This window comes from Sciurus carolinensis, chromosome 11 (assembly GCF_902686445.1).
Source record: "Sciurus carolinensis chromosome 11, mSciCar1.2, whole genome shotgun sequence".
In the NCBI taxonomy this organism is placed as follows: domain Eukaryota; kingdom Metazoa; phylum Chordata; class Mammalia; order Rodentia; family Sciuridae; genus Sciurus; species Sciurus carolinensis.
The window spans coordinates 30,123,196-30,144,305 of record NC_062223.1 but is presented as its reverse complement, the minus strand read 5'-3'; the positions used below and the strand labels follow the sequence as shown (position 1 = coordinate 30,144,305).

The following is a 21,110-nucleotide window of genomic DNA, read 5'->3' as shown; positions in this document are numbered from 1 at the left end:
TTTTACTCCCTCATTAAGAAAACATAATTAATTCGCATCTCATTTTCAAACTTGATCTGTTTGTAAATTCTATTGACTAAGATTAAGAAATCATGAAGTTCCAGGAAGAGTGGAGTGTACATTGGTGGTGGGGTTTCATAATCTAGAAAAGTAAGGTCAATATCAGAATAAAGCTGCCCACTGTATTGGGGGAACTCACATAAAGAGGAGCATGCTGTTACAACTCTAAAGAGGTGGTAGACCTTGGCTAAGAAGAATATGATTGGAATTCTGCAGAGCACAAATTTTGGGCAGGATTCTTAAAGATCAAGGAGGCTGATTCCCTCACTTTACTGAGAGGAGACTTACGGGCGAGAGTGTAAGGTCCTGTCCCTAATTGTCTCTGAGAACCTGCATTGCAGTCATGCTTGAGGGAATAAGGACCCATTGCTTCCTGGAGAAGTATGTGAGCTTTGCATTTGTTATTTCTAGGACTGGTTTCTGTGTAGTTCAGTTTGTTTCTTTTATAATTTTCCAGGTCAATCCAGGTGGCTCACATGGAATGCTGACTGATATTCAGGAGGAGTCCTGGGTTTGCCTGAGATTTAGACATGTACACACATTTCAAACGTGGGCAGCAGAGTTAATGTCCAATTTACCCTGTTGCTGTACAGTTTTTTTTTGTTTTGTTTTATTTTTTTAACTTTTGATAGGACCCATAATGACATGTTTGTGAGCTCAGGCTCTAGAGTCAGAGTTAGAAAAATCATTTTTTAAGACCGGAATACTTGTTGTGCTACTATGTACTTGTTGTGTTATTATGTTTCACCTGTATAAACATGAAGTAATTTTTATTTCTTTCTCTTTGTGATGCATTGATGTTAGCACAGTGAAATTATCATTCATCCATTATTTTATTCTTTAAAATACTCTTCCCATCTATTTTCAAGGTTGCTTCTCTGCACTAAAGTCCAATTATACAGTCAAATATATTTTCCTGTATTTAAAATGAGGAAAAGCTCTTTTTCAAAGAGAAAGTATCAAATTTGCAATCAGTTCTGAAGTTAGTGATTGAGGTAAGACATGTAACCAGAGATTGCCTCTAAATTATAATTAATTATTATATTGTCTTAACTCCAATTTATTCTATTTTTACTCATAAATTACTCTTTGTGGTAGTAAAACATAGTATCAACCTATTTTTCAAATAGAAAAATTGTCTGGTAGGGAAATTAATCACCAGCCACTGCCTTGTGAATCGTGGTGACTTGATTACCTGAACCAATAAAGATCAGCGAAGACAGATGAATACTTTGACTTTACCTGAGAACATTTTGAATTTTACTTTGCTTTGAAGTTCAATTTTATTTAAGAGTGTATATGCTTGATAGAGGCTAAGCAGTATATTTCAGATAGGTATTAAATCACATTTATATATTTGGTTTATTAAAATGAAAATGTTTACAAATCCCTTTGAAGAATAATTTAAATCACGTAATAAGTTCAATATACTCTTTTTCTTCAAATGAAATAAAATGGCTTTTCTTATTTAATGGAAAATATTACTGTAGCTCAATTTGGGTGAAGATAAAAACCAATTTCTCAAAAATGTGCCCTTTATCTAATTCTGAAAATTTGTATGGAAATGAATGTCTTTGTTTTAAAACTCAACCTCTATTACAAATAAGTTTTTCACTGTGTTGGTAACAAAATTTGCCAAGAATCATGGAGAATTGTGGAGGAATTGTAAGTAGAATTTGATTAAGAAATTAATTATAAGATTAGGGCAGAAAATTTATACTACCAAAAGGCTGTTATTTTGAGATCATTTGGTAAGAATTAATTGTAAGCATTTTAATTTAAAATAATAGAAACCAAAATTGATGGGACATGTTTATGGAACATGATGATAATATTTTCATGTCGTATTTCCGCAACATCCATAATGTGGCTTAGCACTGGGTCTTACCACCCAGTACAATGGTGTGAGCTTACAAGATCAAATTCTTTTGCATTGAAATGACTTTTACTGACTGGTGATGATATGCCCTCTACTCAAATATTCTCATTGATTTGAAATTGAAACTTCCAAGTTGTGGAAAAAGGAAAACTGAGAGTCTGATTGAATAATATTAGATGCAAAATGTTTTCATCTTCTTAATTGTTACTGTATTTGACAGAGTAAAGACTATCAGATTGTTTTTCCCAATGCTTCAATAACATCTGTACAAATATCACTATACTTTACAAAAGAGCTTCACATTTTATTATTATTTGAATGCCACAAATATATGTATTGCTCAAGTTATGTAATTCCATATTATTTTTACTCAGATGAAATTTTTGACCCACAAGGTAATACATATGATGCAAAATACATATGATGCAAAAATAGAGCCTACCTCACAAATGGTTTCCTTCTACACCTTATTTCTGCATGGACTTGTCACTGGAGTTTGTGGGACTGGACAAAATGATTGTATTGGATGTATTCAGAAAAATCCATACCCTCCAATCAGAAGGTTAAAAGAAATTTGACTTCCAAAATCTGATATCCTGCACTGAAGGCAAACTTTAGTATAACATTACCCAATGCACAGTCTTTTCTGGGACTTAATGTTTAGGTTTATTTGGTGGTTCAAAACATTTTGTTGCTTTCCTCAAATTAATCATCAGATTCAGCTTTTATGTGTTTTAAAGTGTCAGCACAGAATTTTCACTAAAACTTTAAAGAAAACAAAACAAGAAACCAAATAAAAATATTTCTTAAGGCTTGCTTCAGTTTCTTAGAGAAAGAGCATTGCATCTTAAAATATTTCTTGTAAATTTATGTAGTTTTTAACTTAAGATAATGTATATTACACTAATAAAACAAATTAAATTAGTTGGTACATGAGGAAAAATACATCAGCTATGTGATATACCCCTGTTTCCTTAATGCATTTTGAGTCTCAGAAAGTCAGAGCGGCATTAATTATAGGGAGCTATGGCCTATTTCATTAAGATTTAGGAGTAGGTTTTACCCAAAATAAAATATTAATATTGTTATTTGAACAAAAGCATTGGTGCTTACTAAGGCAGGAGTTGATAACGATTTGTAAAGTGGTAATAGAAAAAATGTAGTATGTATTCACAGGGAGTCTTGAGAGCCATTTTAAGTGAGCACTGGGTTTTTATTCTATTAGATACCATAATGAAAATAATTAAACCTAGTTTAGTTCCTCAAATAGACAATGATCATTTTTCAGCAAATACTTGTAAATGTAAGCTCACCAATTGTGTCATTTCAGGTGCTTTATGTGTTCTATCTACCCTGGATCATGGAGAAAAGCAATAATATCACTATATTTATTCTCCTGGGACTGTCCCACAATAAGAACATAGAAATCCTCTGCTTTGTATTATTTTTAGTTTGCTACATTGCTATTTGGATGGGAAATGTGCTCATAATGGTTTCTATCACATGCACTCAGCTCATCAACCAGCCCATGTATTTCTTCCTCAATTACCTCTCCCTCTCTGACCTCTGCTACACATCCACTGTGACCCCTAAATTAATGACTGACTTATTGGTTGAAGAGAAGACCATTTCCTATAATGACTGCATGGCACAGCTCTTTACCACACATTTATTTGGAGGCATGGAAATCTTCATCCTCATGGGGATGGCCTATGACCGCTACGTGGCCATCTGCAAGCCTCTGCATTATGCTGCCATCATGAGCAGGCGGAGGTGCAACATAATCATCCTGGTGTGCTGTACTGGGGGATTTGTACACTCTGCTAGTCAGTTTCTTCTCACTTTATTCTTACCGTTCTGTGGCCACAATGAGATAGATCACTACTTCTGTGATGTGTATCCTTTGCTGAAATTGGCCTGTTCTAATACACATATAATAGGTCTCTTAGTCATTGCTAATTCAGGGTCAATTGCTCTGGTGACTTTTGGTGTCTTGATGTTTTCTTATTTTTTCATATTGTACACCATAAGGGGATACTCCATGCAGAGACGCAGCAAAGCTCTTTCCACTTGCAGTTCCCACATAACTGTTGTGGTCCTGTTTTTTGTACCTGCACTATTCATCTACATTAGACCAGCCACGACTTTCCCAGAAGACAAAGTGTTTGCTCTTTTCTACACCATAATTGCTCCCATGTTCAACCCTCTGATCTACACACTGAGAAACACAGAGATGAAGGATGCTTTGAGAAAAGTTTGGTGTCATCAGACACTTCTGGAAAGAAAGTAAATTTGTGAATCATTTCTGCTTTTCATACCATGCATGGTACCATAAGAAAACAATCCTGAGTGAGAGCCACTCTTGAAATTCTCCTGTTCTCATGACTTGGATAAAAAAGTGATCAAAAAGGAGCATATCTTATCTGTTTCATGATTCTGCTTTAAGTCTTCACCAACAAATTGAGCATTATTCTTATTGATACTCTGTTCCATCTTACTTAATTATTAGGCTGTGCTTACATGAACAATGAATGATTTTTTTAAAATGAAAGATTACATGGTAATGTGTTGAAAAAGTTATGCTTTTCATGCCTTCACATACTGAAAAACTAAACAATATCTTGCTTTCATTTTTTAAAACTTTCCACTGCAACATAAACATACAGAAAATTGCATGTATCACCAATATACACTTCTGACTTTTCACACACTGAGCACTACTAAGTAATCAGCAACCACATTGCATCAGAAACTGTCACTATACTAGAAGCCTCCTCATTCTCTTTACAATGAATAACTTCATGTAACCATCATCTTCATCTCTAAAATTATTTTACTTGTACATATACTTTGTAAAATAAGAATGACACAGATTATGCATTTTAGTATTTGTCTTGTCTTTATTAGATTTGTGAGAGTCATTCCTTAAATTTGTGAAACATCTAATTATTTTCAATAATGTGTATGATCTCATTATATCAATTTATAATGATTATTTTTTCCATTTTCATATTGGTAGAACTTGAGTAGTTCCCCCTTTACGGAAATTATGTACAGTGCTGCTTTGAACACTTTGGAACATGCCTTGTTGATAATGCATCTTCTATCTATTTTGTATTGTAATTAATACTTAACATTTTAAGAAAGGTAGTGTGCATTTATTTAGATTCTCTAACATAATATGTTCTGCTATGAAATTAAAGATATTAAACTCAAAACAAAAATATTTATTTTTCATGGAAAACTACTGGGATGAATTTAATCAAAAACTTAGAAATACTTGAAGCCCCTGGCCCTTGTAGGATCTATGTAATGGGATATGAGGTATGCTAATTAACACAACCTGCCTGTCAATCATTGGCAAAAAGAAGAAAGTTCTGAAAACAGTAATTTAGCCAAGGGAGTTAAAAAATAAAGTATAATTTTCAGCAATGCCTCATTAAGTTATGCTACCAACATTAACACATAATCACTGTTGGGAAGTTTTATGAAATAAGATCTTCTTTGTAGCAAATGGAGCAGCTTGACATATTAAATAAAGATGAGTAAATTATGTATTTATTTTCTTAGAAAACATCTACTACATGGACTCACAGTAAAGGAAGAAAGCCATGTGTTCCTGCTAACAGATTCTCACCATACAAAAACACCCACAAGCATGTGCAAAGAAATCATATAAAAAATAAGAACTTTCCAGGGACTTCTATTTCTGGCATAATTTGAATATAACCATTCATAAAGAAAACAAAAATGAAGTTGGAAATATTTAATTTCCATACAAATGCTCCATAAAAAATTACTTAACACAGGAGGAAATGCAGTTGTAAACAGCTATGTGTCAGAGTAAAGAGTACAAAGAATGCATTTTTTGCAGTTGGCACAAAATTTAATATGACTATGTTTATATTATAAAAATATAAGATAATTTTCATAGTATGAAAATCTAAACCATCTAATACAAAGCAAATACAATGACTTTAATAAGTAAGAAAAAGAATATTTTTATTAGAAACTTGAGGGATAAAACATAGTAGCTGTATCTTAAGAAGTAATCAATGGTCTGAAGTTATATGCTGATAAATTACTCAGAAGACAAAATAGAGAGAAAAATAAATGAACACAATTAAGGTGGTATTAAGATACATTGAACTACTTGTGAAAAAACCTACAGCGCAGGACATGACCAGCAGCTCAGCACATACCCAGGGCCTCCTGATAACCAGATGATGCAAGGGCTTACATATGTCCACAGAGCAGTCACAGCCATTGCCAACAGAAGAAATATCTCAAAGGAGAAGAAAGATGAAATTGCTAAAAGAGTGCTCTGTGAAAATCCAGTTAGATAAAATTATTATAACAATATGGCATTTTCTCAGAAGAACAAGTTTGAAATTGATTTCAGAGAAAAGACTGGGGAATAGATGCTTAAATGATAAAAAAGCAAGAAAGAAGACCAGTGAACCCAGGGTCTCACTGGCAGTGTCAGTTGGGAAACAAGGAGGTTGCACACCGTGGGTGAAATGCAGAAGAACAATGTAGAGACCCAAGAGGACAAGTTACATTGTCCTTTTCTTCCTTCTATTTTTTCACAGATGCAGATTTCAGATATTAGAAACTTTCAACTTATAAAAGACCAGAAGAAACATTCAATGTAGTATTTTATTTATTTTCTGGGTAAAAATAAACCTGTGTTGTGTCAAACTACCTACGGTAGACTTTGGGTTTACCAAATTCAATAAAACATCATTCCTTACCTGTGTTGGTTTGCTAACATGTTAATGGGATCATAAAATTATAACTCAATTTAGTAAGTGCAATTTTAAATATGTTCATGATGTGCTAAGGGCTCATGGAAACTATTAATCAAACTGGGATCAGAGAGGGCTTCTCAGAGCAAACATTCCTAACTGAGCTTTAAAGTGGATAAAGTGAGAATTGACAAGAGTATAAAAAGATGGAAAGATGCATTCCATATGAATTTAAGTAAGTATAATACTTATGTACCACTTAAGATAATTTGCACATTCAAGCGAAGTCACATCTCCAATTGGATCTCAGTTTCATATTTAAAAGTCTGTCCTTCATTTCCCACAAAAGTCTTTTTTCCCTAGGTGTTCTTCATCTCACATTATCATAGTGCCTATGCAATCTCTTTCACTACTCTACTCCTTACATCTTATTTAACAATATATTTAAAGGATTATACCTTCAAAATATTCCTAATTTCATCATTGCCATTACTGCTTTGATACTTCCTGCCCCCAACATACCACAATATCTTCCAGAAAATTCTCTGCGCTTTAACTTGGGTTCCCTACAAACTATTCTGATATTGTAGTCCAATTGGCCCTTTTGAAATCATGTTTGGATCATATCTCTTCTCTGTAGAGCAGCCTTGCATTGGATTTTTATCCTACACTTAATAAAACACAATCTTCCTACCTTCAAATGACAATGGGTCCATGTGACATCTCCATGCTCAACTTGTACATGACTTCATATGCAATCTGCTCAAGATTTTTTTGGTTTATTTATTTTTGTTTTCCTTCAAATGTCCAAGGTACTTTCCCATCTTCCTAGTTTTATCCATATTTTTTTGTGTTGCTTATTTCAAAGGTCAGAACAGTTAACCTCTAAAATATTAGTGAATATGGTTTAAAGCTATTTTTACCATTTGTTTATTAGTTGAATAAATAATTTGCATGAGGCTCAGGAGTCAGCTCATCAGAGGATAGAAAGGGAGCAATGATTGACAGGTCACCATTTCATCATTCATCTGCTTTTTCAGAGACTTTGCTTTATGATTTCTCAGATTTTTTCATGACAAGAATCATGTAAATTCTGACCTGTGATTTTCTAAATTTTCTTCTTATATTCTAAGACATGGAACTTCCCTTGAGGAAGTCTCTATTTAGCTAGTTGACTCTTACACATATCTCTCACCTAACTCAAGGGTCTATTTTATAGACCCCAAAACTAAAAGACTTATTTACTCAGGATTTACAAAGAAATATAATTAATGTACATGCAGAAAAAAGTGAGGTTTATGGGTGGGAATATAGTAATGATGAGGAAGGGTCCTAAGATAGGTTTCTGGTGTGCTGAAAAGTTCTATACCTTGATTCAATAGGGTTAATTTTATATAATTAATTGAGTGGTTCATTTATGTTGATGCAACTATGTATGTGCTGTACCTGACAATATGCTTTATTATAATAGTTTTTATCATTCCACTATCCCGTACCATATAATTGGCTTTTACCATCCAAGAAATTACTGTCATCTGTTATCATTTTCTTGCTCATATTTTCATGTGTGAAATATGAACTTTGATATGGACATTAATATTCTATATTTATGTGTAATATTTAGCATTTTATCCAAAAACATATTTAAATTTCTCCATGATCTTAAACCACATTTTTTTAAAAAGTTGGCAAAAAATAAGGCAGATTGAATTTCCCAACCACCCAACTAAATACTGAATTGTGGTAAGCAGAATGTGGACTCCCAAAAATGTCTGAGAACATATGAATAGTTTTGAACTATTCAAAGAACATAGGAATAGTTTTTAGAGCATTATAAAGAGAGATCCAGATTATAATTGGAACCACATTTAGTAATCAATTGACCTTAAAAAAAGGTTATTATCCTGAATTATCCAGGTGGGTCCAATTTACTCACAAATTTTCTTGGTGGAAGAAAGAGGCAGAAGAGAAGGTTAGAGTCCTAGAGAGACTTGAAGAAGTGATACCACTGGTTTCAAAGATGGGGGAAAGGCCTGGAAGGAAGAAGACAGTCTTCAGAAGTTGGAAGGAGAATTAAGGAAATTAATTTTTTTTTTACTTTTTTTTATTGTAAACAAATGGGATACATGATGTTTCTCTGTTTATACATGGCGTAAAGGCATACCATTTGTGTAATCATAAATTTACATAGGGTAATGTTGTTTGATTCATTCTGTTATTTTTTCCCTTCCCCCCCACCCCTCCCACCCCTCTTTTCCCTCTATACAGTCCTTCCTTCCTCCATTCTTGCCCCCCTCCCTAACCCTAACTCTAACCCTAACACTAACCCCTCCCACCCCCCATTATGTGTCATCATCCACTTATTAGTGATATCTTTTGTCCATTGTTTTTTTGAGATTGGCTTATATCACTTAGCATGATATTCTCCAGTTTCATCCATTTGCCTGCAAATGCCATAATTTTAAAATTCTTTATGGCAGAGTAATATTCCATTGTAGACCCTAAAAGCTAGAAGGGCCTGGAGCAACATATACCAAGCCCTGAAAGAAAACGGATGCCAACCAAGAATCTTATACCCAGCAAAACTTACCTTCAAATTTGACGATGAAATAAGATCCTTCCATGATAAACAAAAGCTAAAGGAATTTACAAAAAGAAAGCCAGCATTACAGAACATTCTCAGCAAAATATTCCATGAGGAAGAGATGAAAAACAACGATGCAAATCAGCAACAGGAGGCGCTAGCCTAAAGGAATAGCCAAATAAAGGAGAAACCAAATCATGTCAAAAACAAATATGAGTCAATTGACTGGGAATACAAATCATATCACAATAATAACCCTGAATGTTAATGGCCTGAATTCATCAATCAAAAGACACAGACTGGCAGATTGGATTAAAAAGAAAAATCCAACAATATGCTGCCTGCAAGAGACTCATCTCATAGAAAGAGACACCCATAGACTAAAGGTGAAAGGATGGGGAAAAACATAACATGCACACGGACACAGCAAAAAAGCTGGAGTATCCATCCTCATCTCAGATAATGTGGACTTCAAACCAAAACTAGTCAGAAGGGATAAAGAAGGACATTACATGCTGCTTAAGGGAAGCATAAATCAGCAAGACATAACAATCATAAATATCTATGCCCCGAACATTGGCTCATCCACGTACGTCAAACAAATCCTTCTCAATTACAGAAATCAAATAGACCACAACACAATCATACTAGGCGATTTTAACACACCTTTCTCACCACTGGATAGATCGTCCAAACAAAAATTGAATAAAGAAACTATAGATCTCAACAACACAATCAGCAATTTAGACTTAACGGACATATATAGAATATACCATCCAACAAAGAACGAATACACTTTCTTCTCAGCAGCACATGGATCCTTCTCTAAAATAGACCATATTTTATGCCACAAAGCTACTGTTAGCAAATACAAGAAGATAGAGATACTACCTTGTACTCTATCAGATCATAATGGATTGAAATTAGAAATAAATGACAGAATAAAAATCAGAAACTTCTCCAATACCTAGAGACTAAATAATACACTATTATATGATGAATGGATAACAGAAGACATCAGGAGGGAAATAAAAAAATTCTTAGAAGTAAACGAGAACAAAGACACATCATATCAAAATCTCTGGGACACTATGAAAGCAGTACTTAGAGGAAGATTTATTTCATGGGGTGCATTCAAAAAAAGAAGTAGAAATCAACAAATAAACGACTTAACACTACAGCTCAAAGCACTAGAAAAAGAAGAGCAGACCAATACCAAAAGTAGTAGAAGACAGGAAATAGTTAAAATCAGAGCCGAAATCAACGAAATCGAAACAAAAGAAACAATCGGAAAAATTAACAAAATAAATAGTTGGTTCTTTGAAAAAATGAATAAAATTGATAAACCCTTAGCCACACTAACAAAGAGAAAGAGGGAGAATACTCAAATTACTAAAATTCGGAATGAACAAGGAAACATCACAACAGACACGAGTGAAATACAAAACATAATTAGAAGCTATTTCGAAAATCTATACTCCAACAAAACAGAAAACCTCGAAGACATCAACAAATTTCTAGAGACATATGAACTACCTAAACTGAACGAGGAGGACATACACAACTTAAATAAACCAATTTCAAGCAATGAAATAGAAGAGGTCATCAAAAGCCTACCAACAAAGAAAAGTCCAGGACCAGATGGGTTCTCAGCCGAGTTCTACAAAACCTTTAAAGAAGAGCTCATTCCAATACTCCTCAAACTATTCCATGAAATAGAAGAGGAGGGAACCCTACCAAACTCGTTCTATGAAGCCATTATCACACTGATACCTAAACCACACAGAGACACATCCAGGAAAGAAAATTTCAGACCAATATCCTTAATGAACATCGATGCAAAAATTCTCAACAAAATTTTAGCAAATCGCATACAAATATATATTAAAAAGATAGTGCACCACGATCAAGTGGGTTTTATCCCAGGGATGCAAGGTTGGTTCAACATTCGGAAATCAATAAATGTCATTCACCATATCACAGACTTAAAGTTAAGAATCACATGATTATTTCAATAGATGCAGAAAAAGCATTTGATAAAATACAGCATCCCTTCATGCTCAAAACACTAGAAAAAATTGGGGTAGTGGGAACATTCCTAAACATTATAAAGGCAATCTACGCTAAGCCCATGGCTAATATCATTGTAAATGGTGAAAAACTGAAAGCGTTCCCCCTAAAAACTGGAACAAGGCAGGGATGCCCTCTTTCACCGCTTCTATTCAACATCGTCCTTGAGACTCTAGCCAGAGCAATCAGACAAACCAAAGAAATTAAAGGGATACGAATTGGAAAAGAAGAACTCAAACTATCCCTGTTCGCTGATGACATGATTATATATTTAGAGGAACCTGGAAATTCCACCAGAAAACTTTTAGAACTCATAAGTGAATTCAGTAAAGTAGCAGGTTACAAGATCAATGCTCATAAATCCAATGCATTTTTATACATAAGTGATGAATCTTCAGAAAGAGAAATTAGGAAAACTACCCCATTCACAATAGCATCGAAAAAAATAAAATACTTGGGAATCAATCTCACAAAAGAGGTGAAAGACCTCTACAATGAGAACTACAGAACACTAAAGAAAGAAATTAAAGAAAACCTTAGAAGATGGAAAGATCTCCCATGTTCCTGGATAGGCAGAATTAATATCGTCAAAATGGCTATACTACCTAAAGTGCTATACAGATTCAATGCAATTCCAATTAAAATCCCAATGATGTACCTTGCAGAAATAGAGCAAGCAATTATGAAATTCATCTGGAAGAATAAAAAACCTAGAATAGCTAAAGCAATCCTCAGTAGCAAGAGCGAAGCAGGGGGTATTGCAATACCAGATCTTCAACTCTACTACAAAGCAATAGTAACAAAAACGGCATGGTATTGGTACCAAAATAGACAGGCAGATCAATGGTACAGAATAGAGGACATGGACACAAACCCAAATAAATACAATTTTCTCATACTAGACAAAGGTTCCAACAATATGCAATGGAGAAAAGATAGCCTCTTCAACAAATGGTGCTGGGAAAACTGGAAAACTATATGCAATAGAATGAAATTAAACCCCTATCTATCACCCTACACAAAACTCAACTCAAAATGGATCAAGGACCTCGGAATCAGACCAGAGACCCTGCATCTTATAGAAGAAAAAGTAGGTACAAATCTTCAACTTGTTGGCTTAGGATCAGACTTCCTTAACAGGACTCCCATAGCACAAGAAATAAAAGCAAGAATCAACAACTGGGATAGATTCAAACTAAAAAGCTTTCTCTCAGCAAAGGAAACTATCAGAAATGTGAAGAGAGAGCCTACAGAGTGGGAGAATATCTTTGCCAACCATACCTCAGATAGAGCGCTAATTTCCAGAATCTATAAAGAACTCAAAAAACTCTACACGAAGAATACAAATAATCCAATCAACAAATGGGCTAAGGAAATGAACAGACACTTCACAGAAGAAGATGTACAAGTAATCACCAGATATATGAAAAAATGTTCAACATCCCTAGTAATAAGGGAAATGCAAATCAAAACTACCCTAAGATTTCATCTCACCCCAATTAGAATGGCGATTATCAAGAACACAAGCAACAATAGGTGTTGGCGAGGATGTGGTGAAAAAGGAACACTCATACATTGCTGGTGGGGTTGCAAATTAGTGCAGCCACTCTGGAAAGCAGTGTGGAGATTCCTCAGAAAGCTTGGAATGGAACCACCATTTGACCCAGCTATCCCACTCCTTGGCCTATACCCAAAGGACTTAAAATCAGCATACTACAGAGATACAGCCACATCAATGTTCATTGCTGCTCAATTCACCATAGCCAGATTGTGGAACCAACCTAGATGCCCTTCAGTTGATGAATGGATAAAGAAACTGTGGCATATTTATACAATGGAATATTACTCCGCAATGAAGAATGATAAAATTATGGCATTTGTAGGCAAATGGTCGAAATTGGAGAATATCATGCTAAGTGAGATAAGCCAATCTCAAAAAACTAAAGGACGAATGATCTCGCTGATAAGCGGATGAGGACATATAATGGGGGGTGGGAGGGGTAGCATTTGGTTTAGGGTTAGGTTTAGAGTTAGGCTAAGGAGAGCGGTAAGAATGAAGGAAAGAAGGACTGTGGAGAGGGAAAAGAGGGGTGGGAGGGGTGGGGGGGAGGGGAAAAATAAAATAAACATCATTACCCTATGTAAACATAAAAAAAATAAAAAATAAAAAATAAAATAAAATAAAAATAAGTTTTTACTGTAAACAATTCAAAAAAAAATATTCCATTGTATATATATACCACAGTTTCTTTATCCATTCATCAATTGAAGGACATCTAGGTTCGTTCCACAATCTGGCTATTGTGAACTGAGCAGCTATGAACATTGATGTGACTGTATCTCTGTAATATGCTGATTTTAAGTCCTTTGGGTATAGGCCAAGGAGTGGGATAGCTGGGTCAAATGGTGGTTCCATTCCAAGTTTTCTAAGGAGTCTCCACACTGCTTTCCAGAGTGGCTGCACTAATTTGCAACCCCACCAGCAATGTATGAGTGTACCTTTTTCACCACATCCTCGCCAACACCTGTTGTTGCTTGTATTCTTGATAATCGCCATTCTAATTGGGGTGAGATGGAATCTTAGGGTGGTTTTGATTTCCATTTCTCTTATTACTAGAGATGTTGAACATTTTTCCATATGTTTGTTGATTACTTGTACATCTTCTTCTGTGAAGTGTCTATTCATTTCCTTAGCCCATTTGTCGATTGGATTATTTGCATTCTTGGTGTAGAGTTTTTTGAGTTCTTTATAAATTCTGGAGATTTGCACTCTATCTGAAGTATGATAGGCAAAGATTTTCTCCCACTCTGTAGGCTCTTTCTTCGCATTGCTGATAGTTTCCTTTGCTGAGAGAAAGCTTTTTAGTTTGAATCTATCCCAGTTATTAATTCTTGCTTTTATTTCTTGTCCTATGGGAGTCCTGTTGAGGAAGTCTGTTCCTAAGGCGACATGTTGAAGCTCTGGACCTACTTTTTCTTCTATAAGATGCATATCAATGCACATAAATCTAAGGCATTTTTATACATAAGCGATGAATCTTCAAAAAGAGAAATCAGGAAAACTACCCCATTCACAATAGCATCGAAAAAAATAAAATACTTGGGAATCAATCTCACAAAAGAGGTGAAAGACCTCTACAATGAGAACTACAGAACACTAAAGAAAGAAATTAAAGAAAACCTTAGAAGATGGAAAGATCTCCCATGTTCTTGGATAGGAAGAATTAATATTGTCAAAATGGCCATACTACCAAAAGTGCTATACAGATTCAATGCAATTCCAATTAAAATCCCAACGATGTACCTTAGAGAAATAGAGCAAGCAATTATGAAATTCATCTGGAAGAATAAAAAACCCAGAATAGCTAAAGCAATTCTCAGTAGAAAGAATGAATCAGGGGGTATCGCAATACCAGATCTTCAACTCTACTACAAAGCAATAGTAACAAAAATGGCATGGTATTGGTACCAAAATAGAAAGGTGGATCAATGGTACAGAATAGAGGACACGGACACAAACCCAAATAAATACAATTTTCTCATACTAGATAAAGGGGCCAAAAATATGCAATGGAGAAAAGATAGCCTCTTCAACAAATGGTGCTGGGAGAATTGGAAATCCATATGCAACAGAATGAAACTAAACCCATATCTCTCACCATGCACGAAACTCAACTCAAAATGGATTAAGGATCTCGGAATCAGACCAGAGACCTTGCATCTTATAGAAGGAAATTAATTTTTATGTATAGTTTATACAGAATGCAATCCCTAGTGCTTTTATTTTTAGTTCAATGAGGCCAAATTTAGATTTCTTACCTCAAGAATTCTAAGGCATTGAATTTATATTGATTTAAGCTACTAAATTTACAGCACTTTGTTGCAACAGCAATAGGAAACCCATACAGTACTTAATCATGTTGAGCGTTCCCTCAAATCTGGGCTCACTGCTCCTTCATCATGCTCTTGATGTTCTAGGCATTTCTCTGCTAATTCCATGCATAGTGGGGGTCTGAACAAGATGTCTTTTACATTTTGCAAGCTGTGTGAGAAAGGAAGGAGATAGTGAGGTCAATGTAGGAAGGGGAAAATAAAATGAATAAGTAGGAAGAAAAGGAAATAATAGGAGTAGGAAACAAAAAAGCAAGAGAGTGATTGGTCAAAAATCAACCAAATGATTTGTAGTCAAAAGTAAATGCAGAGGCAGAGGCAGGAGGTTTGAAAGTTCAGAGTAAAGCAACTTATGGTGACACTGTCAGAAAAAAAAAATCCAAAGGGCTAGGGTGTGGGGTTTTGTATCTGGGTTCAATTCCTGATACAAAAGCAAAACAAAACAACACAAGACTGGGTAATAAAGGTGACTGGATTATGCTATGTACATTTGTGAATATATCACAATGCATTCCAATTTTACATATTACTATTATGCACCCCTAAAAATAAATAAGTGGAATGAAGAACAATAGATTAGGGGAAGGAAGAAGACAGGAGGGAAGGGGAGGGGATAATACTGGGAACTGAAATGGAAAAAAAACTATATGCATTTACCTCTTTGTCAAAATAAACCCAACTATTATGTATAAGGTACTAAAAGGAATAAATGAATTACAGTCAAAACCACTATTTATCTCAAATACAGGTCAGAAATGAACCTCATATTCCTGCAGAAATCAGCATAGACTTAATTAAGGAGAAAAATAAAGAAATCTAAGAACATAATTGAATAAACCCTTTTATATTCAAATAGGGATTTCAAAAAGAGTAGAACAATTAAAGTTACATTAATAATATATATATTTTAATATGGTATATTAAGTGTGTACTATTCAGTACATGTATTGAACCACATAGACTCAATGAAGAAGGTAAACAATCATAAAAATTATTTGTTTGCTTAATTGCTTTGAGTTAGCATTATGATCTGATAATTGATTGACTTGCAAATTTAAGTTTTTATTTATTTATTTATTTATTTATTTATTGTTGAAGAAACCTGGAAATTAAAGTTCATTGTTAGGTCTGTGATTTGGTATTGTCTATGGAAGATGACATTGGAGAAAAGCTTTCCCCAAGGTCATTATCATTTGTTTTATTTTCTTTAAGCAGACTCTACAAGAAGTAGAAAATAAAAGAGCATTTATTGTCAAAAGTACTGTGAAAATGCAGATTTAAGCAGGTGAGATAACCAGGAACAACAAAGACTGACTTCTACCAGCTTTTGAATTTAAGGTGTCTGGGATTCTCTGGTGCTAACTATTTACAAAGCAATTTCCCAGGTATCATTCTTTAATTTGATCTTCTGCACTCACATTTTCTAAGAAAGAGAGAGAAAAATAAAGCAAATTCAAGAGCTGGAAAATACTGGTGAGATTTTCTTTCTTCTTTTTTAAATGAATACAGAATATTTGTTGGAAAGGGAAATTCATTTAAATTCTTAGATTTTGTACATTTGTAATAAAATTGCAATACAATACACCACTTTGTAAAATAAATGGAGAATAAAGTGATTAAGATGATGATAAGATAAAAGGTTTTCTATACATGACTGTGAGATAGGGAGTCATAAATGCCACGATAGGAAAATGCCAATCATTTCAAAGATTTTACGGTGTCAGATTCAAATGCTCAGCAAAGGCAGGAAGGCATCTTTGGGTTGGGGCTTGGTTTAAGGAGAGAGAAGTTTTCCTCTAGTACCTTGTGTTTTGGATAGTAAAGGAATAGTTCCTCAGCTTGTGTGCATGTGCCTGGTTTGTTCTAGAGAACCGAACAGTGTGAATGATATTTGCCAAGACTGCTATGCTGTGATCTGCAATAAATTGAGGGAAGCTCACTGGAGAATAGGTTGTTTTTAAGATCAATGAAAAAACTAAAGGTGTATGAACATATAAAAGTAGGGAATGTGCTTGATCCCAAATCTGAATTACATTCTTGCTATTGCAATTGCGGTCATTACTATCATCATTTTGTAATGCCCAATAGAAGGCATGACTTCCGAAGGTAATGACTACCGAATCCAATACACAGCCTTGGTGGAACAATGACCTGCAATATCCCCAAAGGTGGAAGTGCCAAGCACAACAGAGGAATGGGTGGACCCGGTGCAACACAGAGATCAGTAGTGGTAAGCACTAAACTCAGTGGATTCTCAGCAGCACAGTCTGCAACTAGAGGAAACGTTTACATCCTTGGCTTGATTTGAGGAAGAATCCTTTACAATTATTCCACACACATTTCCACTAAAACCTACCAGTAATCTCTACTAGTGTGCCTGGAATTCCACAAATGAATGTTCATCTTTTTAAGTTATACTTCCTCCTCATCTTAAATAAATTTTAATTAGCATTCAATGGTAATATCTTCCTGAAATACTGTATTCTTCCACACTGGGAGATCTAATGCAACTACCATAAAACTGGAAATACAAGAAGGACATGCAAAAACTGTGGACATTAAAGGACTGAATGATGCTTTTTTCCTCTCCCTTTTACATAGATCCAGTTAAGAGAGAAATCGTGTTTTGATTAATCCGTGCTTACAGAAATGACTTAATTTCATAGTAGAAATAAGTGCTAAAGTGATAAGTAATAGAGTGAAACTCTTGTCCTTTCACAAATGAGATGCTGGAAGCTGTGGGAAGTTAAACAATGTACCCATGTTACAACAGCATCACTTCAGTCTAATTTTTATAATTTTGATTCTCTTTCTATGACCTCACACCACATCTGGAGCTTGGAATCAAATAAGGTGCTATGCAGTCATTTAGTCAAGATCCAGGCTCAGAAGGAGAACCTGTGGAAGTCTGTAGTCCCAAGTCCTTGAGGACCCATGAGTAGATATTGTGAACAGGCATGGAAATACTCAGCAAGGAAAGTGAGGACAAGCATTTTTACTTATGCATCAAAAATGAAGAAAAACATATTTTTAAGCATTTTGAAAGATAGACTTTGTTCTGGCACCATTGCATTTTGTTAACACTGATCTCTCTAATGAGGAGAGGAACAGTGGCGGGCTCAAACTGAGGGGGAACAGAACATGCTTTACTCTGCATGGTGTTTTAACTAATTATTGAAGTCAGTTAGATCATCTGGGGAGAAGGAGGATATTCTAGTTTACTTGATGAAATTTATGCAAACATTTGCATTCAAGAGATCTGGTTACGGACTCAAGACTTATACACTTTCTTTTTAAATTTTTTTTTATTAATTTTTTAGTTGTTCTAATTAGTTACACATGACAGTAGAATGCATTTATGCATTTTGATAAATCATACATAAATGATATAAAACTCCTCATTTTTCTAATTCTACATGTTGTAAGATCAAAAAACATTTTCTTATATACAAATATTACTATTTCCCCAAATAGATGTTCTTTCAAAATTAGAGTGCCTTATGCAAAATAAAACTATTTTGATCAAATTACATTTTTATGTAAATATAAGTATGCCAAAATGAATCTCGTAATTCTGTAAAAATAATATGTATCAATCATAAGTAAAAAAAAATAAAAAATTCATTTGGAAACAAACCTTAATACATAGCAAAGGAGGAAAGATACCTGATAACTAGTGATACTCAGGGGATTTATGTTATCTCTATGGACACTGTTTCTTTATCTGAAGTGAAAAAAATGAATATTACATAGAAGTAAGATAATTGGAAAAGATGCAATTTAATTTTAAGCATGTTTGCCAATCGAGACTAGCTACCAATTTTTCTATTATCAACTACTAAAATTATTCATTTGTTTTGAGTTAGAAATAAATGATGATAGTCCTTTTCTTGTGTCCTTCAGGTAATTTGTCTCTTGGGAAGATGGGCATATGGACTCATCCCATGGAAAAAATAAACAATGTATCTGAGTTTATCTTCTGGGGCCTTTCTCAGAACCCAGAAGTGGAGGAAGTCTGTTTTGTGGTGTTCTCCTTCTTCTACACAGTTTTTCTTCTGGGAAACCTTCTCATCATGCTGACAGTTTGCATGGGCAACCTGTTCAAGTCTCCCATGTATTTCTTTCTCAACTTCTTGTCTTTTGTAGACATTTGTTATTCTTCGGTCACAGCACCTAAGATGATTGCTGACCTGTTAGCAAAGAACAAAACTATATCTTATGCAGGGTGCATGCTGCAACTCTTTGGGGTGCATTTCTTTGGTTGCATTGAGATCTTCATCCTTACTGTAATGACCGATGATCATTATGTGGCCATCTGTAAACCCCTGCACTTCATGACTATCATGGACCGGGAGAAATGCAATAAAATGTTGCTGGGGACCTGGGTAGGTGGGTTCATACACTCCATTATCCAAGTGGCTCTGGTAGTCCAATTACCCTTCTGTGGACCCAATGAGATTGATCACTACTTCTGTGATGTCCACCCTGTGCTGAAGCTTGCCTGCACAGACACCTATGTTGTTGGTGTTGTTGTGACAGCCAACAGTGGTACCATTACTCTGGGAAGCTTTGTGATCTTGCTCATCTCCCACAGTGTCATTCTGGTTTCTCTGAGAAAGCAGTCAGCAGAAGGATGACGTGAAGTTCTGTCCACCTGTGGCTCCCATGTTGCGGTGGTCATCATATTTTTCGGTCCCTGTACTTTTATGTACATGAGGCCTGACACTACCTTCTCAGAGGATAAGATGGTGGCTGTATTTTACACCATTATCACTCCAATGTTGAATCCTCTAATTTACACACTGAGAAATTCAGAAGTAAAAATTGCTATGAAGAAACTGTGGGGCAAAATGTTTTTTGGACCAGTGGCAAATAGTTGGGAGTAATAATTTAAGCAAAATGATCTTTTGAATGACCTTAAATTTTCTCCACTGTGGTTAAACTCCTCTGTACAGTAAAGACAATCAGAACAAATTCACAGAATTTGAGGGAAGAACTGGTGCATATTAAGCTCTCATATGTATATATTGCATGGATTGTAGAATACAGAATAAAGCAACATATCAAAGCTAATGTTCTCCTATACAAAGTATTCAAAAGACAGAGAAAACATAACCTAATACACCTGGACTGAGAGGGGAGGTGTTTGCAGAATGTCAAAGAACTAATATCCAAGCTGAAAAGACAAATGATTCGTTTTCATCACTTGGTATTGGGAAGAATCTTTTTCATACTCTGGTGCTCATTGTATCCAAACAATAAAAAGATTGGACTGATTAACCTACAATAAATAGTCCCCTTTTCAGTTGTAACATTTCAGTAATATTCTCATCATGGAAAATTATTTCTTTTTTGATTGAATTGATATTTGTTCCAGTGACACAGGTCTTCTGGCCTTACCATGAGCCACAGCCTGAAATTTATTTTTCTTTAGTAACTGTACACAGCACCAATGACCTCTATCATGGTTTCATTATCTTTTCCTGAAATCTATTATCCATGCTACTAACTATTCTTGAGTTTCAGGCATTGACTGGGTGTGGAGTATGAACATTATATGGAAAGAACAATTGTACTTAAAAATGACATATGGTATTGATGTAGCTATAGAATTAAAGGTAAAAAAGATAAAAAAAATTCCACAAAATGTCTAAATTTAAAAACATATTGAGGCATTGTACTTGAATGATAACAATTGCATGTTGATTTTCCCACTTTAGACTTCATTTACTGGATCTCTATATGCCACATTTTTTTTCTTTCTTTATTTTTTTTTTTTAATTTGGAAGGACTAGGTCAATGCTTTGCAAGCTCATCATGATATACCTTGAGAGCATTTGTTTTTCATGCACAAATGAACTGTTCAAAAGAGTTTCTA

The 21,110-nt window shown here is 34.7% G+C and overlaps 1 protein-coding gene and 1 pseudogene across 1 annotated transcript; both read left to right on the top strand.

Moving 5' to 3' along the window:
- Positions 1-3,299: 3,299 nt before the first annotated feature.
- On the top strand, positions 3,300-4,229 carry LOC124959400 (olfactory receptor 4P4-like). Its single transcript, XM_047517881.1, has one exon. The coding sequence runs from the start codon at positions 3,300-3,302 to the stop codon at positions 4,227-4,229; it is 930 nt and encodes a 309-aa protein (XP_047373837.1).
- A 14,926-nt stretch (positions 4,230-19,155) lies between these two features.
- Positions 19,156-20,118, top strand: LOC124959399 (olfactory receptor 4S2-like; annotated as a pseudogene).
- Positions 20,119-21,110: the final 992 nt, after the last annotated feature.

Coding starts and splice junctions, on each gene's coding strand:
- LOC124959400 (XM_047517881.1), top strand. CDS start 3,300: ATGGAGAAAAGCAATAATATCACTATATTTATTCTCCTGGGACTGTCC.